Below are 16,971 nucleotides of genomic sequence, written 5' to 3'. Positions count from 1 at the left end.
ATACCTGAACTAAATAATTTCGGAGTGGATCAGTAGTGAATTGAAGAGCATTAAATCGATACTTTTTAAACTGTATAGTTTTGGTATTGTAGCATATATGATGTATCAAGATGCATATCATATCATCACAAAGAGAGAGATTTACACCCCTAATAAGTATGTGTGTGTATACTACACTGCTCCTTACCAGTCTCTCCACTTCCTGTTCTCGTAACCTCTCATCTCTCTGTCTTTGATGGTAATCTCGAAGCTCGTTCTTGCTGCTTAGAGAACTGATGCTGCCCCTCCACAGGCCCTTCCCTGGGCTTACTACTCCTTTCCCAAATGAGAGCGTCCTCTCAAAGCTGAGATCATTGCTCAGGGAAGTAACAGTCACATCTGGAGGGCAGTCAAGAGATGGAAGGCTGCATCTTGCCCTGGATGAGTGCCAAGGGGGCAGAGAGAGAGAAGGAGCATCCCCTCGATACAGTCTGGGAAGGGAATGACTGTGTCCTCCTAAATCATTCAAAGAACCAGTGGAATATTTCCTCTGGCGAGGGGGAGGATCATTAATGACATCTCCGTCTCGTGCTAGAAGTTTTCGGCCCAGCCTAGGACTGGAGGGCATGCTTGCAGCTCCACTAGGGCCACGATGGTATACATTAAAAGCATCTGACATGTAGGAGGTACCATTCCACATGGAGAGACTGGAGCCAGCTGTGTTGGGACGGTGGCTATCAAACAACTGAAAGAGTGAAAGGTTGTCCTGTGATTGGTGGTGGGTACGAGTGTGGGTGTGGACTGGGCTTGTCGGGCAGGCTGAATGACGAGGGGAAGGAGGCATACTGAGGCTGTAGGAGGAAGGGAATCGAACTGAGAGGGACGGATGTTCTTGAAGGAGTGATTTGATGGAATGAGGACTGGGTGGAAAGGACAGGCTAAGCTTGGGGTGGCGCTCTGCATTAGCCCGTATACTGGCTTCCACAGCTGCCTTCCTTCTCTGCAAGCTGTCCATAAGCTCTTGGAGCTCTGCTTTTGACCGGGTGCCTCGGACACTGGAGTTGCCCATAGACCCACCATTGGTGTATATCTTTCCACAATCTGATAGCAAAAACATGTTCAATTCAAAAACGTTCATCCTATCCTGTTATCAACAACTATTAATACATGGAGGAACGACATTCTAGTCTATTACATGCTTTTCAGTAAAATTATTGATAACATTATGAAGTCCATGAAATACCAGGCACACTTGATTGGGAACAGAATTGTCAGATAGTTAAGGAAAAATATAAATTTCAATGCAACTAATCAGTCGCAGAGGTATATTACAGTATACACTCACTGTCCACTTTAATAGAAACACCTGCACACCTGCTCATTTACACAGCTATCTAATCAGTCAATCATGAGGCAGCAGAATAATGCATAAAATCATGCAGATACAGGTCAAAAGCCTCAGTTAATGTTCACATCAAACATCAGAATGGGGAAAATGGAGAGTTTATACAGAAAATGGGGAGTTTACACAGAATAGTGCAGAAAAACAAAAAACACTGAGGGAGCAACAGTTTGTGGGTAGAAACACCTTGTCGATTAAGAGAAGTCAGAGGAAAATTGCCAAATTGGTTCAAGCTGCCAGGAAGGATATCAAAATACATATAATCACTCTGTACAACTGTGGAGAGCAGAAAAGTATCTCAGCATGCACAAAACATTGAACCTTGAGTTGTATGGGCTACAACAACAGAAAACCCCATTGGCTTCCACTCATGACAGCCAGGAATAGGAATCTGAGGTTTGCATGGGCACAGGCCCACCCCAACTGGACAGCTGCAGATTAGTTAAAAAAAATCACCTGCTCTTTTTCCAGTCTTCAACTGTCCAGTTTTGGTGAGTCTGTGCCCATGATAACCTCAGATACTTATCCTTGGCTGGCTGGAGTAGAACCTGATATGGTCTTCTGTTGTTGTAGCCCATGCACCATTTGCCATGTGCCATTTGTTTAGAACACACATATGCACATTTACAGTGGTGCTTGAATGTTTGTTAATAGGGATGCACCGAATGTTCAGCAACCGAAATTATTCGGCCGAAAATAGCAAAAAAACACTTTTGGTGTTCGGCCGAATAAGTGAAAAGGCCAAATGAATTAGACCGAACAATGACGTATTTGATGACTCGACCAAACAGCCTAGCAACCAGAGTGAGACTCGCGAATGTCACCACCTCGATGAGGGGGTGCGCGCATGCACGAGCTATGTGCTCTGCGGATGTTTACTGTGGACACGTGCGTTTGTTTAGTTTCTGTTCCGGAGCATGTTTCTGTCACGTCGCGAGACATAAGGGAGTAGAGTACAGAAGCAGGTAAAGATGTATTTATTTAAGGGCAGGCAGACAAATCAAAATCGTAATCCAAAAAACGTAGTCAAGACAGGCAAAGGGTCGAGCGATCGTCAAACAGGCATAAACCTGGCAAAGCAGGAATCAAAGTCACAGTCACAGAAAACAGGATCAAAACACAAAACAAGAAACATGAACTAGTATATGGACTGGGAGCAGAAAAACCTAATCTATAATTTAAACTAACTAAATATATCAAGGAACATAACATTAACAACATATCTAACTATACTATATCTACTATAATACTCCACGAAGTGTACAGGGATGTACAGCGGTATATATCCTGAATATAATCAGCCGTATATAACCGAATATAACCATTTTTTGCACTCTTGTCAATGCACTTTTTAATGCACATTTTTGTTGTAGGCTACAGAGTGTTACATTCTTTCAGCAGTCAGTTATAGGCCTAACATAGGCTATTCAAGGGGGGCTCAAAGATGACCACATAAAAATATTTTTATTTTACTAATTTATTTATTTAAAGTTATATTGTGCCTTGTTGGTAGCCTATGCCTGCAGGAATGAAAAAAAAATGTTCAGTGTTAAATAAATATTTTGAAATTGTAGTTTTTGTAGTTGATTTTTTTTTCTTTGAAAAGCAAGACAAAATTGTAAAAAGCACATTTTGACTATTTAATTTATGCAATGGTGAAAAAAAATGGCAAAATAAATGGAAAAAACGCGAACTTTCGGCCAAGTTTTTCATTATATTCGGTTTCGGCTTCGGCCAAGAATTTTCATTTCAGTGCATCCCTATTTGTTAACCCTTTAGAATTTTCTATATATTTGCATAAATATGACCTAAAACATTATCAGATTTTCACACAAATCCTAAAAGCAGATGAAGAAAACCCAATTAAGCAAATGAGACAAAAGTATTATACTTAGTAATTTATTTATTAAGGACAATGATCCAATTTTCATATCTGTGAGTTGGTGAAATTAGAGTCAGCTGTTTTCAATCAATGGTATGACAATCAGGTGTGAGCACCATGTTTTATTTAAAGAACAGGGTTCTATCAGAATCTGATCTTCACAACCCATGTTTGTGGAAGTGCATCATGGCATGAATAAAGGAGATCTCTGAGGACCTCAGAAAAAGAGTTGTTGATGCTCATCAGGCTGGAAAAGATTACAAAACCATCTCTAAAGAATTTGGACTCCACCAATCCACAGTCAGACAGATTGTGTACAAATGGAGAAAATTCAAGACTATTGTTAGCCTCATCGGGAGTGGTCGACCAATAAGCGTCACTCCAAGAGCAAGATGTGTGATAGTCTGTGAGGTCACATAGGAAACCCAGGGAAACTTCTAAGCAACTAAAGGCCTCTCTCACATTGGCTAATGTTAATGTTCATGAGTCCACCATCGGTAAAACACTGAACAACAATGGTGTGCATTTCAGGATTGCAAGGAGAAAGCCACTACTCTCCAAAAAGAACAATGCTATCCTTCTGCAGTTTGATAATGATCACATGGACAAGACAGTAGGCTATTGGAAAAATGTTTTGTGGATGGATGAGACCAAAATAGAATTTTTGATTTAAGTGAGAAGCATTATGTTTGGTGAAAGGAAATTACTGCATTCCAGGATAAGAATCCTATCCCATCTGTGAAAAATGGTGGTGGAAGTATTATGGTTTGGGCCTGTTTTGCTGCATCTGGACCAGGATGGGTTGCCATCATTGTTGGAACAATGAATTTTGAATTATACCAGTAAATTCTAAAGTAAAATGTCAGGACAACATTTTGGAATGGCCAAGTCAAAGTCTTGACCTTTAATCCAATAGAAATGTTGTGGAAGGACCCGAAGCAAGCATGTGAGCAAACTAGGGCTGCAACTAAAGATTATTTTCATAATCGATTAGTTGGCCAATTATTTATTTATTTATTTATTTATTTATTAATCGGATCGGGCGGGGCAAATTTCAGTGCCTTTTTTTTTTGTTTTGTTTTTTTGTTTGTTTTTTTGTTTAAAATAAAATCCACAAACTGAGTGTTACAAATATAAATTCAGACTAAAACTTTACACAACTGTTTGTCCAAAACAGAAAAGAACCCAACACACATACACACACACAAGAATATATATTATTAATTTAGGACTGTAGTTTAATTTGGTGCTTTTTGTGAATCCATAAAAAAATAATGCATAAGTACTTATATATAATATAAATATAAACTAATTAAATAAGATAAATATATATATAGATAGATAGCATTATTTTTTTATGGATGCACAAAAAGTACTGAATTAATAATAAAAACTCACTTTCTCTGCACCTTGTGGTTTCTGTTACTCATTGCCTTTAGACATATTATTTTACTTTTGATCATAGTGTTTTAATTAGACATTACAGATCTTACTCGTGCTCGCACTATGTATCACCGCGTCTGCATCGCACGTGAGGAGCAACGCGGGCTCGTTACTAACACATCACTTCCGTTATAATAAACAACAGAAGTTACACTGCAAGCATGCAAATACAACATATAATGACAATAGACTGAAATTAAATTAAAACTTTTAAGCAACTCGCGACCGCATCACTGTCATGCTTCCGTGCTCCACAAACTCTGCTTTATAAAGTTTATAAACCTTCTTGGCGGTGTTTAATATAAAATGCCCCCCTGCCTTCGTGATCGCACACTTTCTTCCTCAGTCACGTGATGATTTCGCCTCCGTCTGATGAGGACATGTTGGGAATAAAAGGTAACGCTGAAATAAAATAAACTGAAGAAAGTAATTATCGGTGACTCTGAGGCTAAAGCTAGCGATGTCATATCACGTGCGTGTGATTTCAAGCACCGTAGACTAGGAAGTGGCTTATACTTCTGGTTAGTAAAAAAAAAAAACACTAGTGTTCCATTTGAGATGATATTACCTTTCTAAAATTCACACACTAGAGGGTAGAGTACTCCATGCACAGTGTAAGTGTATAGTACGTCATTTGGGACACAACTTTAGTATTTACTCTCCGAAGCGTGTTTTCTGAACAGAAGTGACGTAATAAGTAAATGCACCTCGTGCCGCGCGCAGACCAACTAATCGATAACGAGATTCATTGACAATGATTTTCATAATCGATTATTATCAATTTTATCGATTAGTTGTTGCAGCTCTAGAGCAAACACACAAACATACCAGCATTGAAGCTGTTCTGTATTGAGGAACGGGCAAAAATTCCTCCAATCCGATGTGCAGGACTGATCAACAGTTACCGGAAACATTTAGTTGCAGTTATTGCTGCACAAGGGAATCACACTAGATACTGAAAGCAAAGGTTCACATACTTTTGCCACTTACAGATACAGTGCCCTTCACAATATTGGCACCCTTGGTAAACATGAGCAAAGAAGGCTGTGAAAAAATGTCTTTATTATTTAACCTTTTGATCTTTTGTTACAAAAAATAACAAAAATATTCTCATGGATATCAAACAATTGCAAACACAATACAGGTTTATCCAAAAAATATACCTTTGTTAAATATAGGTGTGCAATTTCCACCATCAGGACAATAATTAAGAAGTTCCAGTCAACTGGATATGTTAGGAATCAACCTGGAATTGGACGTGTGTGTATATTGTCTCAATGCACTGTGAAGAGGATAGTTCGAGTGGCCACAAAATCTCCAAGGTTCACAGCTGGAGAATTGCATAAGTTAGTTGTGTCTTGGGGTCAGAAAGTCTCTAAAACTACAATCCGGAGTCACCTACATCACCACAAGTTGTTTGGAAGGGTTTCAAGAAAAAAGCCTCTACTCTCATCAAAAAACCAACTCAAGCGTCTTCAGCTTGCCAGACACTACTGGAACTTCAAATGGGATCGGGTTCTATGGTCAGATGAAATCAAAATAGAGCTTTTTGACAATAAACACCAGAGGTGGTTTTGGTGCACACAGAGAAGCAGCCGTATAGAAAAGTACCTCATGCCCATGGTTAAATATGTTGGTGGCTCTTAAATGTTTTGGGGCTGTTTTTCTGCCAGAGAACCTGGAGATTTCGTTAGGATACATGGCATCATGGACTCTATCAAATATCAACAGATACTGACTGAAAACCTGACTGCCTCTGCCAGAAAGCTTAAAATGGGTCGTGGTTGGATCTTCCAGCAGGACAATGATCCAAAACACACATCAAAATCAACACAAAAATTATTTAGGGACCACAAAATCAAGGTCCTGCCATGGCTATCCCAGTCCCCTGACTTGAAACCCATAGAAAACCTGTGGGGTCAACTGAAGAGGTGAGTCCACCAGCATGGACCTCAAAATTTGAAGAAACTACAGAGATTTTGTATGGAGGAATGGTCTCATTCCTGCTTTGCTCATATTTACCAATATTAGTGGAGGGCACTGTATGTAATATTGGATCATGTCTCTCAATAAATAAATGATCAAGTATAATATTTTGTCTCATTTGTTTTTGTGTTCTCTTTATCTACTTTTAGTGAAAATATGATCTTGTTTTAGGTCATATTTATGCAGATATATAGAAAATTCTAAAGAGTTCACAATCTTACAAACCCCACTGTAGTTATAAACCGTTTTATTGATTTACACAACAGCAGTTATACTGCTGCAATATTGCTGCTAATATTATCTATTGCTGTGTCATAAAACAAAGGACTAATCAAATGGGAAGCCATCTAGATAGCACAAGAGAGACAGAAACAGAAAATCCACCTACCTTTTTTGCAATGAGCCAATGAAGGACCAACACTTTTCTGAGGCAGCATTTTCTTCAAGTGATCTCTTCAAGATGCAGCACACATTCTGCAACAATTAAAGATACACATACATTATCATCATATCCATGTAGAGTGGCAAGAAAAAGTATGTGAACCTTTTGGAATTTCATGGTTTTCTGAATAAATTTGTCATAAAATGTGATCTGATCTTCATCTAAGTCAAGGGTATAGACAAATATAATGTGTCTAAAATAATAACACAAAAAAAATTCTGATCTTTCATGTCTTTATTGAGAACAACCAAAAAACCTCATAGTGCTTGTGGAAAAAGTATGTGAACCCTTGAGTTAATGACCTCAAAAAAGCTTTTTTTTTGCACACCTGGAGTCTCGTTAAGAAAATGAGTTTGGAGGTGTGGACTACAGCTACTTTGACTGATAAAAACCCCTCAAACTTTTGGAGTTTGTTCTGCACAAGAAGCACACGCTTATGTGAGCCATGCCTCGCTGAAAAGAGCTTTCAGAGGATCTACGATCAAGAATTGTTGATTTACATAAATCTGGCAAGGGTCACAAAGTGGTTTCAAAGACTTTAGAAATTCACCAGTCTACAGTTAGGCAAACATTTTACAAATGGAGACACTTTGGGACTGTTGCCACTCTACCAAGAATTGGGCGCCTAGTCAAAATGACACCAAGAGCACATCGAAGACTCATCAATGAGGTTAAGAAACAACCCCGAATGACAGCCAAAGATTTGAAAACATCATTGGAACTGGCTAACATCTCTGTTCATGAGTCTACAATACGTAAAACATTGAACAAGCAGGGTATCTATGGCAGGACACCACGAAGGAAGCCACTGCTTACAAAAAGAACATTGCTGCACACCTGAAGTTTGTAAAAGAGCACATTGACACTCCACAGCGGTATTGGCAAAATGTTTTGTGGACTGATGAAACTAAGATTCAACTATTTGGAAAAACCACACAGCACTACATCTGGCGTAGAAAGGGCACGGCATATCATCAATGAAACATCATCCCAATCATAAAGTATGGTGGAGGAAACATCATGATTTGGACCTGCATCAGGGTCTGGCCAGTTTGCAATCACTGAGGGGAAGATGAAATCCCAAGTATATCAGAAAATTCTTCAGGATAATGTGAGAATGTCTGTACGTCAGCTGAAACTGTGTAGAAGCTGGGTGATGCAACAGGACAACGACCCAAAACACCGGAGCAAGTCCACAACAGAATGGCTTCAGAAAAACAAAATCCACCTTTTGGAGTGGCCAATTCAGAGCCCAGACCTCAACCCAATAGAGATGCAATGGAATGACTTGAAGAAAGCCATACACATGAGATGTCCAAAGAATATGACAGAGTCAAAGCAGTTCTGCCAGGAAGAATGGGCTAAAATTCCTCCTGAACGATGTGCAGGTCTGATCCACAGCTACAGGAAGTGCCTAGTTGAGGTTACTGCTGCTCAGGGGGGGGGGGTCAACCTGTTATTAATTCTAAGGGTTCACTTACTTTTTCGACATTTTAGACACATAATATTTGTCTATACCCTTGACTTAGATGAAGATCAGATCACATTTTATGACAAATTTATGCAGAAAACCATGAAATTCCAAAAGGTTCAAATACTTTTTCTTGCCAGCACATTTTCAGTAAGAAAAAATGCAACATTTGAGATCTTAGTAAGTAACACAAATGTATTCATCCCCTTCTAGCAGATACTCAGGTCATATACCTGAGGATACAAACTAGTTTCAACAATGAAATAATGTTTGGATTCTGGAATTGCATATGTGATTGTTTCAAGGAGCCACCCTGTCATGATCCATCCAGGAGGCTGTACGTTTTCCTGTGCATCCCTGTTTTTCCCTTACTCGTGTTTCCAGTGTTTTCTCTCCTTTGTGTGTCTGTTTATATGTGTGTGTGTGTGTGTGTGTCTGGGTGTGGCGCTCCACCTCTCGGGCAGTCTGATTAAATCAGTGACTCACCAGCTGCTCATCAGCTCATCTATCAGTAGTGTATATAAACCCCGGTTCTTCAGCCACTCATCACCAGATTGTTCCGGCTTCAGTGCAGTACACTTACGGCCTTCCTCATGGTTGCTTTCTTGTTATGTCTAGTGTATTCTTTGTTGAGTTTCCCTGTGCTTGCCCTGTCTGTTTTCTCCTCACATTCTAGGTCCAACACTCATGCTACTACCCGCTCTCCTTCAGCTCACTTTCTGCTATGCCCCCCATGCAGTATCAGCTGAGCCCTCGACTCTCATGTGGTGGACCCGAGCTTGAATCCCGCTCCCGACTACACATGATCACACCCCTTTCTCACACACTCCAGCCTCCACTTCACGTCAATAAATCCCGTCAATAAATCCCTTCAATCATTGTGTCTGTGGGTCCCCCAGTCTCTGTGTTCATAACAGAACAATCTGGTCACCATGGACCCAGCAGAACCAGCCCCCTCACCATCAGCCTTGTTCTTTGTGCCAGCATGAGCAACAACTTTGCATCCTCTACGAGAGCCACCAAGATATGGCACACCAGTGGGCTCCTCAGTGAGCAACTCAACCATATCCTTCCCCAACTGGCCCAGATGTCTTCTGGCCCCCAACCCAGTCAGTCCACTCCGATGACCCTTCATGCTCCCTCTCCCAGTCCACCACAGCATGAGGCACATTTCCCAGACCCAGAACCCTATGTGGGTGACTTAGGGAGGTCTAAGGCCTTCCTACTCCAGTGTTCCCTTGTAAATGCCCAGCGTTCACCTATGCCACAAAGGAAGCTAAGATGGCCTATATTATGGGGTTTCTAAGGGGGGATGCCCTAGCCTGGGCCACCTGCCACCCTACACCACCACCTAATCTCCATCCCCCTACTTGCCCTGATTGACTGAAGTGCCGAGGACAGCTTTCTGGATCGGGAGTTAGCATCTCAGTCTGGCCTCCCCGTGGAACCTCTGGATTCCCCCCCAATGGTTAATGCACTGGACAGGAGATTCTTGGCCAAGGTCACCCACCATACCATTCCATTGTACGTGGTTCTTTCTGGTAACCATCGCAAACTAATCCAGTTCAAGATCATTTCCTCCCCTAGCACCCTCCTGGTTTTGGGCCACTCCTGGCTAAATAAACACAGACTGGACTGGATAGACTGGTCAGATGGGAGAATCATCACCTGGAGTCCCCTCTGTCACTCCTCATGTCTGAATTCTGCCCTTCTACCCACTGTGTCTGCTAGTGCACCTCCTACCACCCTAAGCCCTCCAGACCTCTCATCCGTTCCCCCACAAGTATCATGACCTGGCAGAGGTATTAAGCAAGGACTGGGCCCTCCCACTACTACCTCACCACCCTTACGACTGTGCCATCGACCTTCTTCCTGGGGCCACCCTGCCATCCGGTCGACTGTATAATCTGTCCTGTCCTGAGAGGGAGGCCATGGAGAAATACATCTTGGTGTCCCTCACGGCTGGCATCATCTATCCTTCCTCCATTCCCCTGGGTGCTGGCTTATTCTTTGTGGACGAGAAGGACAAGACCCTTCACCCTTGCACTGGCCATCAGGGTCTCAACAATATCACAGTAAAAAATAAGTACCCCCTGCCACTCCTCAACTCCGCCTTCGAATCGCTGCATGAGGCCACCATCTTCACTAAGTTGGTCCTAGGAATGCATACCATCTGGGCCACTTCAAATACCCGGCTATGCCATTTGGCCTCACCAACGCCCCAGCAGTGTTCCAAGCCCTGATCAATGACGTTCTCTGGGATTCCAGCACCATTTTGTCTTTCTATACCTGGACAACATACTGATCTTCTCCCAAACCCCTGCTGAGCACATCCTTCACATCCGTCAGGTCCTTCAGAGACTGCTGGAGAACCACCTGTTTGCCAAAGCTGAGAAGTGAATTTCATGTCGACTTCATCAGGTTCCTGGGATTCGTCATTGAGAGTGGGCAGGAGAGGGCAGACCCTGAGAAGATCTGGGCTGTCATTGAGTGGCCCAGACTTACCACCTGAAAACAACTTCAACGGTTCCTGGGGTTTGCTAACTTCTACCGCTGGTTCATATGAGACTACAGCCGAGCTGCGGCACCACTCACCAGGCTCACCTCCACCCCTACCCCCTTTGTCTGGACCCCTGAGGCTGAAGCCACCTTCACCAAACGAAAAGAGCAGTTCACCTCAAAGCCACCATCGGGTCCCCGCACCCAACTACCAACCAGGTCAGAAGGTATGCCTTTTAGCCAAGGACACAAGCCAAAAAACTCTCACCCCGGTACTTAGATCCATTCACCATCGATAGCATTATCAATCCTTCGGCAGTTAAGCTCAAGCTCCCCGGGTCCCTGTGCATCCATCCAAATTTTCATGTCTCCCAGCTCAAACTCAAATTCATCATGTCTGTGTTCTGCCTTTGGGTCCCTCAGTCTGTGTTCATAACATACCCAGTGAAATCCTACTTTGATTTTTCTGCTATGCATACATTCACAGAAGTAAATACAGCAAAAAAAAGAAACATCCATTTTTCATTTTAAAGATAATTTTGTAAAATCGAAATATATTTTACAGATCTTTATTGGAAAGGGTTTAAACAATGTTTTTCACACTTGTTCAATGAACCATAAAAAATTATTGCACATGTACCTGTGGAACAGTCCTTAAGACACTAACAGTTTATAGGTGGTAGGCAATTAAAGAGTCCTTATTACTGACTCTGAAATATACCAGAAGAAAGATTGCTAGGGTGCCTGCACACCTGCGTTAACATGCCTTAGGCCTGTTGCAGGGAGGCATGAGGACTGCAGATGTGGCCAGAGCAATAAACTGCAATGTCCGTAATGTAAGATGCCTAAGACAGTGCTACAGGGAGACAGGAAGCACAGCTGATTGTCCTTGCAGTGGCAAACCACATGTAACCATGTGTCCCCCCAGACGTGATCGAGAACTTGCAAATGCCTTGGTGGAAGAGTAGGGTAACATCTCACAGCAAGAACTGACAAATCTGGTGCAGTCCATGAAGATGAGATGCACTGTAGTACTTAAAGCAGCTGGTGGCCACACCAGATACTGACTGTTACTTTTGACATTGACACCCCCCCCCCCCCCCCCGCCCCTTTGTTCAGGGACTCATTAATCAATTTCTGTTTGTCTCTGTGAAATTTGTTCAGTTGTTGAATCTTTTAATGGTAATACAAATATTTACACATGTTATTTGCTGGAAATAAAAACAGCTGAATGTGAGAGGACACTTCTTTTTGGAAGAGGACGTTTCTTTCTTAGAATGGAATACTGTAGCAGATGCAGAAATGGGAAAGCCCATATTGCAGGCTGTCTCTTGATTCCCTGATGGGGTAAGAGTCCATTTAAATCAATAGAACATAATTTCTCTGAAATAAATGTCTTCAGAAATCCACTATGCAACAAATTAACAAATAATTACTCATGAAGCATATCGTATCAGCATTTATAACTCCACAAACACAGACTTGCAGAAACCTGAACCCCATCTGTACGAATTTTCTATAGTACTCACACCCACAAATACATCAGCACTTCAGTCTCAGTCTTCCACTCTTGCCGTATATGGGTAGGTGGAATAAGCCTTCATAGGAAGGGATCATTTTACAACATCAGCAACAAAATCCTTCACCATGAGTTCACCATTTCTGGAAACCTGAAAGGGTTCTGGGTTTTCCCTCTACAGCAGATAGAATTACGCATCCACTAGCAAGCCCTCATCCAAAAATCCTGAGACAGAACGAGAGGAAAGCAGAAATGTAGGGCAAGGCAATGGACACGTCTGACAGGAATAGGTATAGTTATTTTTTTAATGATATGGACATACAGCCTAATCTTTATTTTTACATGTATTTTGCCAACCACTCATTAACACAAATACATACTGTGTCTTTGGGTGTAAGAGACAATCCTTTCAGAAACCCAAAGAGGATATGTGAGAAAAAAGCACAGAAGAAATATAAAGCAGCAGCCAGTGGCTAAAGATCACTAAAGACCCACCCACATATTCTTCCATTCAAACAGAATCCCAACACCGTGGGACAATAAAAAAGGCAGTTTAGATGGGGTGAACCGTGGCTTCTCAGAAATGTCAGTCTCAGTCTCTTTTATCAGCAACAGTGCCACAATAGTGCACTGTTAGTTGTAGAGAATCTATAGCTACATTTCTCATACTGAGGTAGAGGTTCCTTTTATAATAAGCAAAATAAATATTTTGTTCAATAAGTAGTAGAGACAAATGTTACTTAATTTCATTTGTTAATGCATTCCACATGTTTTTGAACTGATTAATGAACATAGAAACAACATAGTGTTTATCTATTTGTTCATATCTATTTGTGTCGCTATTTATTCATTAAAATAGTTTAACAAGTCAGATCATCAAAGCCGCTTCCTCTTTTGAACATGGTAGAGATTTTTAGGCCGAATTAGGTTGCCTTTTCAAGTTTAAACAGTAATTATGGACAAGACTCATACAAGCATTACACTTTAATTTACCTCTGAGAAAAGGTCAAAAGCTTTGAATCATGTTTTTGAATCATGTCTTTCAAATAAAAGTTTCCCATTAAAAAATGTAATACACTGCCATACTTAAATGCAAAAAAACATGCTGGTAGATGGATTGCCTACATTAGATTGCCCCAAGGAGTGTGTGTTTACATTTTCATAGTACCCCGTGGTGACCTGGTGTCCCATCAAAGGTGTATTCCCACCTCATGCTAGTGTTCCCTGACCAAGATAAAACAGTTACTGAAGATTGAAAATGAATTAATGAACGAACATACAGATTCACTCTCTTACCAGTAACATTTTATCATATGCTTGTGATTGATATGCATAGTCAAGTACTACATACCAGTGTGATAATTTAATGTTTTCATTCATTTCATTCATTGGCGTTTATGTCTAGAACTAGGCAAGCATGCATATAACCTCTGGACCATCCTGAGTGTGGGTAAACAGAACTCGCTCTGTGGCTAATGATTTGCAGCTCGTCAAACACACAGTTATCTGGACCGATAGCACATGGTGAAACAAATCTGAAAGACTCTTGACATTAAGACTCCTAATCAAAACCAAGTGGCTTTCATTTTTCATCTTTCTTCAAGTAGCAGGATGGATAACTTGCCAGCATTGACAAGTTAAAGCTGTCGTTGTTTGCAGTGCAAAATTTTAATAAAAAAGATAAAAATAACAGTTAATTTTCATTATTTTATATACAGGTCATTAGAGCTAGAATTCTGCCCGCTGTAATTCATATACAGAGATAAAATAGTGCAATAAGATTACAATTATTTGAAGGAATTATAGCAAATAGTTATTATAGAAAGAGAGAGAGAGAGAGAGAGAGAGTACTAATACTGTTTACTAATAATGAAGGTGTGAGTTTAACTGTATGTTAATAAGTATTTGATGATGATGACGATGATGATGATGATGATAGATTAAATTACTTAATTAAGAAAATTAATGACATGAATTTTATCCATCTCTGACCATGTTTAATAATGGTCACACAACATGATATTTTAGAATTTAATCAAAATTAACAGTAAAGAGAATTGGCCACTTAACAAAACAGGTTCATACCAAACAAGGTCAATGTGATAATTTTCAATTTATGCAGCTTTTAATAAAACACAATGTTCAGGGACTTTTGGGGATCATACCACATGATGGTCAGTTTTGTCAACAATACACCAACAGCATAAAATCTGATTATTTTCCAAATTGCCAACTTACCAAAAGTGGTACTTACCTGTTATGTGTGCTCAGATGCTCTTCACAAGCAGCTGTATGACGCAACAATTTCAAAATTAGTCTTAAAATGGCCTTTTATTTTCAGTTACACCATATGATTTTTCATAAAACAATTAATCAGCAGACAATATTCATTTATGTATTATGACAGAAATAATAATGGAAATGCAATTTGAATTTTGTTCAGCAATACAGAACAGTTATGGAATTATGCCAAATATGATCATTTTAAGTTCAAAAACATTTTGAGTAATTTTAATAAGGTTTTCAAAGGAGACATTGTGGATGGACAGTCACATTATATTTTTACACTTTAAATGAAAAAAAAATTACCCAAGACTAAAAAGCAAAAACGTATTTGTAATACTTGGATGCAAATCCACCCCCCTTTTGGGTCTTTTAATTGGGAGATTTTCTCAATCTTGGGTAGTTTTTGGGCAGTTTTGTGTAACCCAACTGCTGGGAGTCATTTTCACTGACAGTTGAATCAATGCACCCCTCCCCCACACCAACGTATCAGTCCTGCTCCTTGGTTCAAATCAGCGCGGACTGTTTGAAGTCGCCTCAGGTAGAGGTAGCGGTTTTCACAGATTTATTTGGAGAAACAAGGTTTGTATCAGCCATAAAAACTATTACTGTACACTAGAAAAAGCAAAAATGTGCAATACTAGTCCAGTTTACGTGACATTAAATGCACCGCTAGCTTCGTTAGCTTTGGCTTTCTTTTTTGTAATGCCCAGTGGATCGTAAGATGGTTACACAGTTTTTTGGATGTTTTAAACATCGCCATTGATCAAAATCTGACATTTTTGTCTTAACTATATGACTTATTTTAGTTATTTACTTCAAAGTCTATATATAAACACCACTTTAGCAACTCTAGAAATACATTTCTGAACACCTTCTTGTGTAAATAAATAAATCAGATATCATGCTGACATATTTGTTTAACACTTTTACATATAAATGCCAGGAAATAAAAGCTGAAATTCTGATATTCATCATTGGATCACAAACCCAAATGTCTTCAGTCTACAGCAAAATCAAATGAATTGGCCCTGCATTTCAATAGTTTCTGAGGAGAATGTATATATACCAATCAGCCCTAACATTAAAACTACCTGCCAAATATTGTGATGGTCACCCTTGTACCACCAAAGCAGCTCTGACCCATTGAGGTATGGACTCCACAAGCCCTCTGAACCTCTGGCACCAAGATGTCAGCAGCAGATTCTTTAAGTCCTGTAAGTTGTGAGGTGGAGCCTCTGTGGATAAGACTTGTTTGTCCAGCACATCCCACAGATGCTCGATCGGATTGAGATCTGGGGAATTTGGAGACCAAGTCAACAGCATGAACTAGTTGTCATGTTCTTCAAACCATTCCTGAACAATTTTTGCAGTGTGGAAGGCAGCATTATCCAGCTGAAAGAGGCCACTGCCATTAGGAAATAAAGGGGTGTACTTCTTCAAATTCTTCTACAACAATGATAGGTGGTACGTTTCAAAGTAACATCCACATGAATTCCATGACCCAAGGTTTCCAAGCAGAACACTGTCCACAGAATCACACTGCATTCGCCAGCTTGCCTTCTTCGCATTGTGCATCCTGGTGCCCTATCTTCCCCAGGTAAGCAACGCACACACCCCCATGGCACACACCGTCCCCATGATGTAAAAGAAAACATGATTAATCAGATCAGGCCACCTTCTTCCATTGCTCCATGGTCCAGTTCTGCTCATGCTCACATGCCTACTGTAGGTGCTTTCAGTGGTGGTCAGTGGTCAGCAAGGGCACCCATGATACCCACAAGACCTTCCCTTTTGGAGATGCTCTGACCAAGTAGTCTAGCCATCACAATTTGACTCTTATCAAAGTTGTTCAGATCCTTACTCTTGCCCATTTTTCCTGCTACTAACACATCAACTTCCATAACTGACTTTTTACTTGCTGCCGAATATTTCCTAACCCTTGAGAGCTGCCATTGTAACGAGATCAATGTTATTCACATCACCTGTCAATGGTTTTAATGCTATGGTCGGTGTGTGTGTGTGTGTGCTTACAATACAGGAAATCCTGCTGGAAAAAAACAAT

At 40.6% G+C, this 16,971-nt stretch overlaps 1 protein-coding gene across 5 annotated transcripts in view; it reads right to left on the bottom strand.

Moving 5' to 3' along the window:
- The window catches only part of phldb2a (pleckstrin homology-like domain, family B, member 2a), an 87,700-nt gene that overhangs the window by 65,746 nt on the left and 4,983 nt on the right, over positions 1–16,971 (bottom strand). For 4 of the 5 annotated variants that reach the window (XM_053645424.1, XM_053645422.1, XM_053645419.1 and 1 more), the window contains exons 2-3: positions 7,081–7,166; positions 188–1,080 (exon numbers count right to left, since the gene is read on the bottom strand). In XM_053645424.1, coding sequence (XP_053501399.1) covers positions 188–1,080; positions 7,081–7,129 — 942 coding nt within the window. In that variant the 5' untranslated portion in view covers positions 7,130–7,166. Of the gene's footprint in view, positions 1–187; positions 1,081–7,080; positions 7,167–12,633; positions 13,419–16,971 lie in introns of those variants that run through there. The other variant, XM_053645420.1, reaches the window with a different exon arrangement.

The sequence above is a fragment of the Ictalurus furcatus genome, chromosome 16, assembly GCF_023375685.1.
Source record: "Ictalurus furcatus strain D&B chromosome 16, Billie_1.0, whole genome shotgun sequence".
Classification (NCBI taxonomy): domain Eukaryota; kingdom Metazoa; phylum Chordata; class Actinopteri; order Siluriformes; family Ictaluridae; genus Ictalurus; species Ictalurus furcatus.
This window is presented reverse-complemented; position numbering and strand designations above follow the sequence as displayed.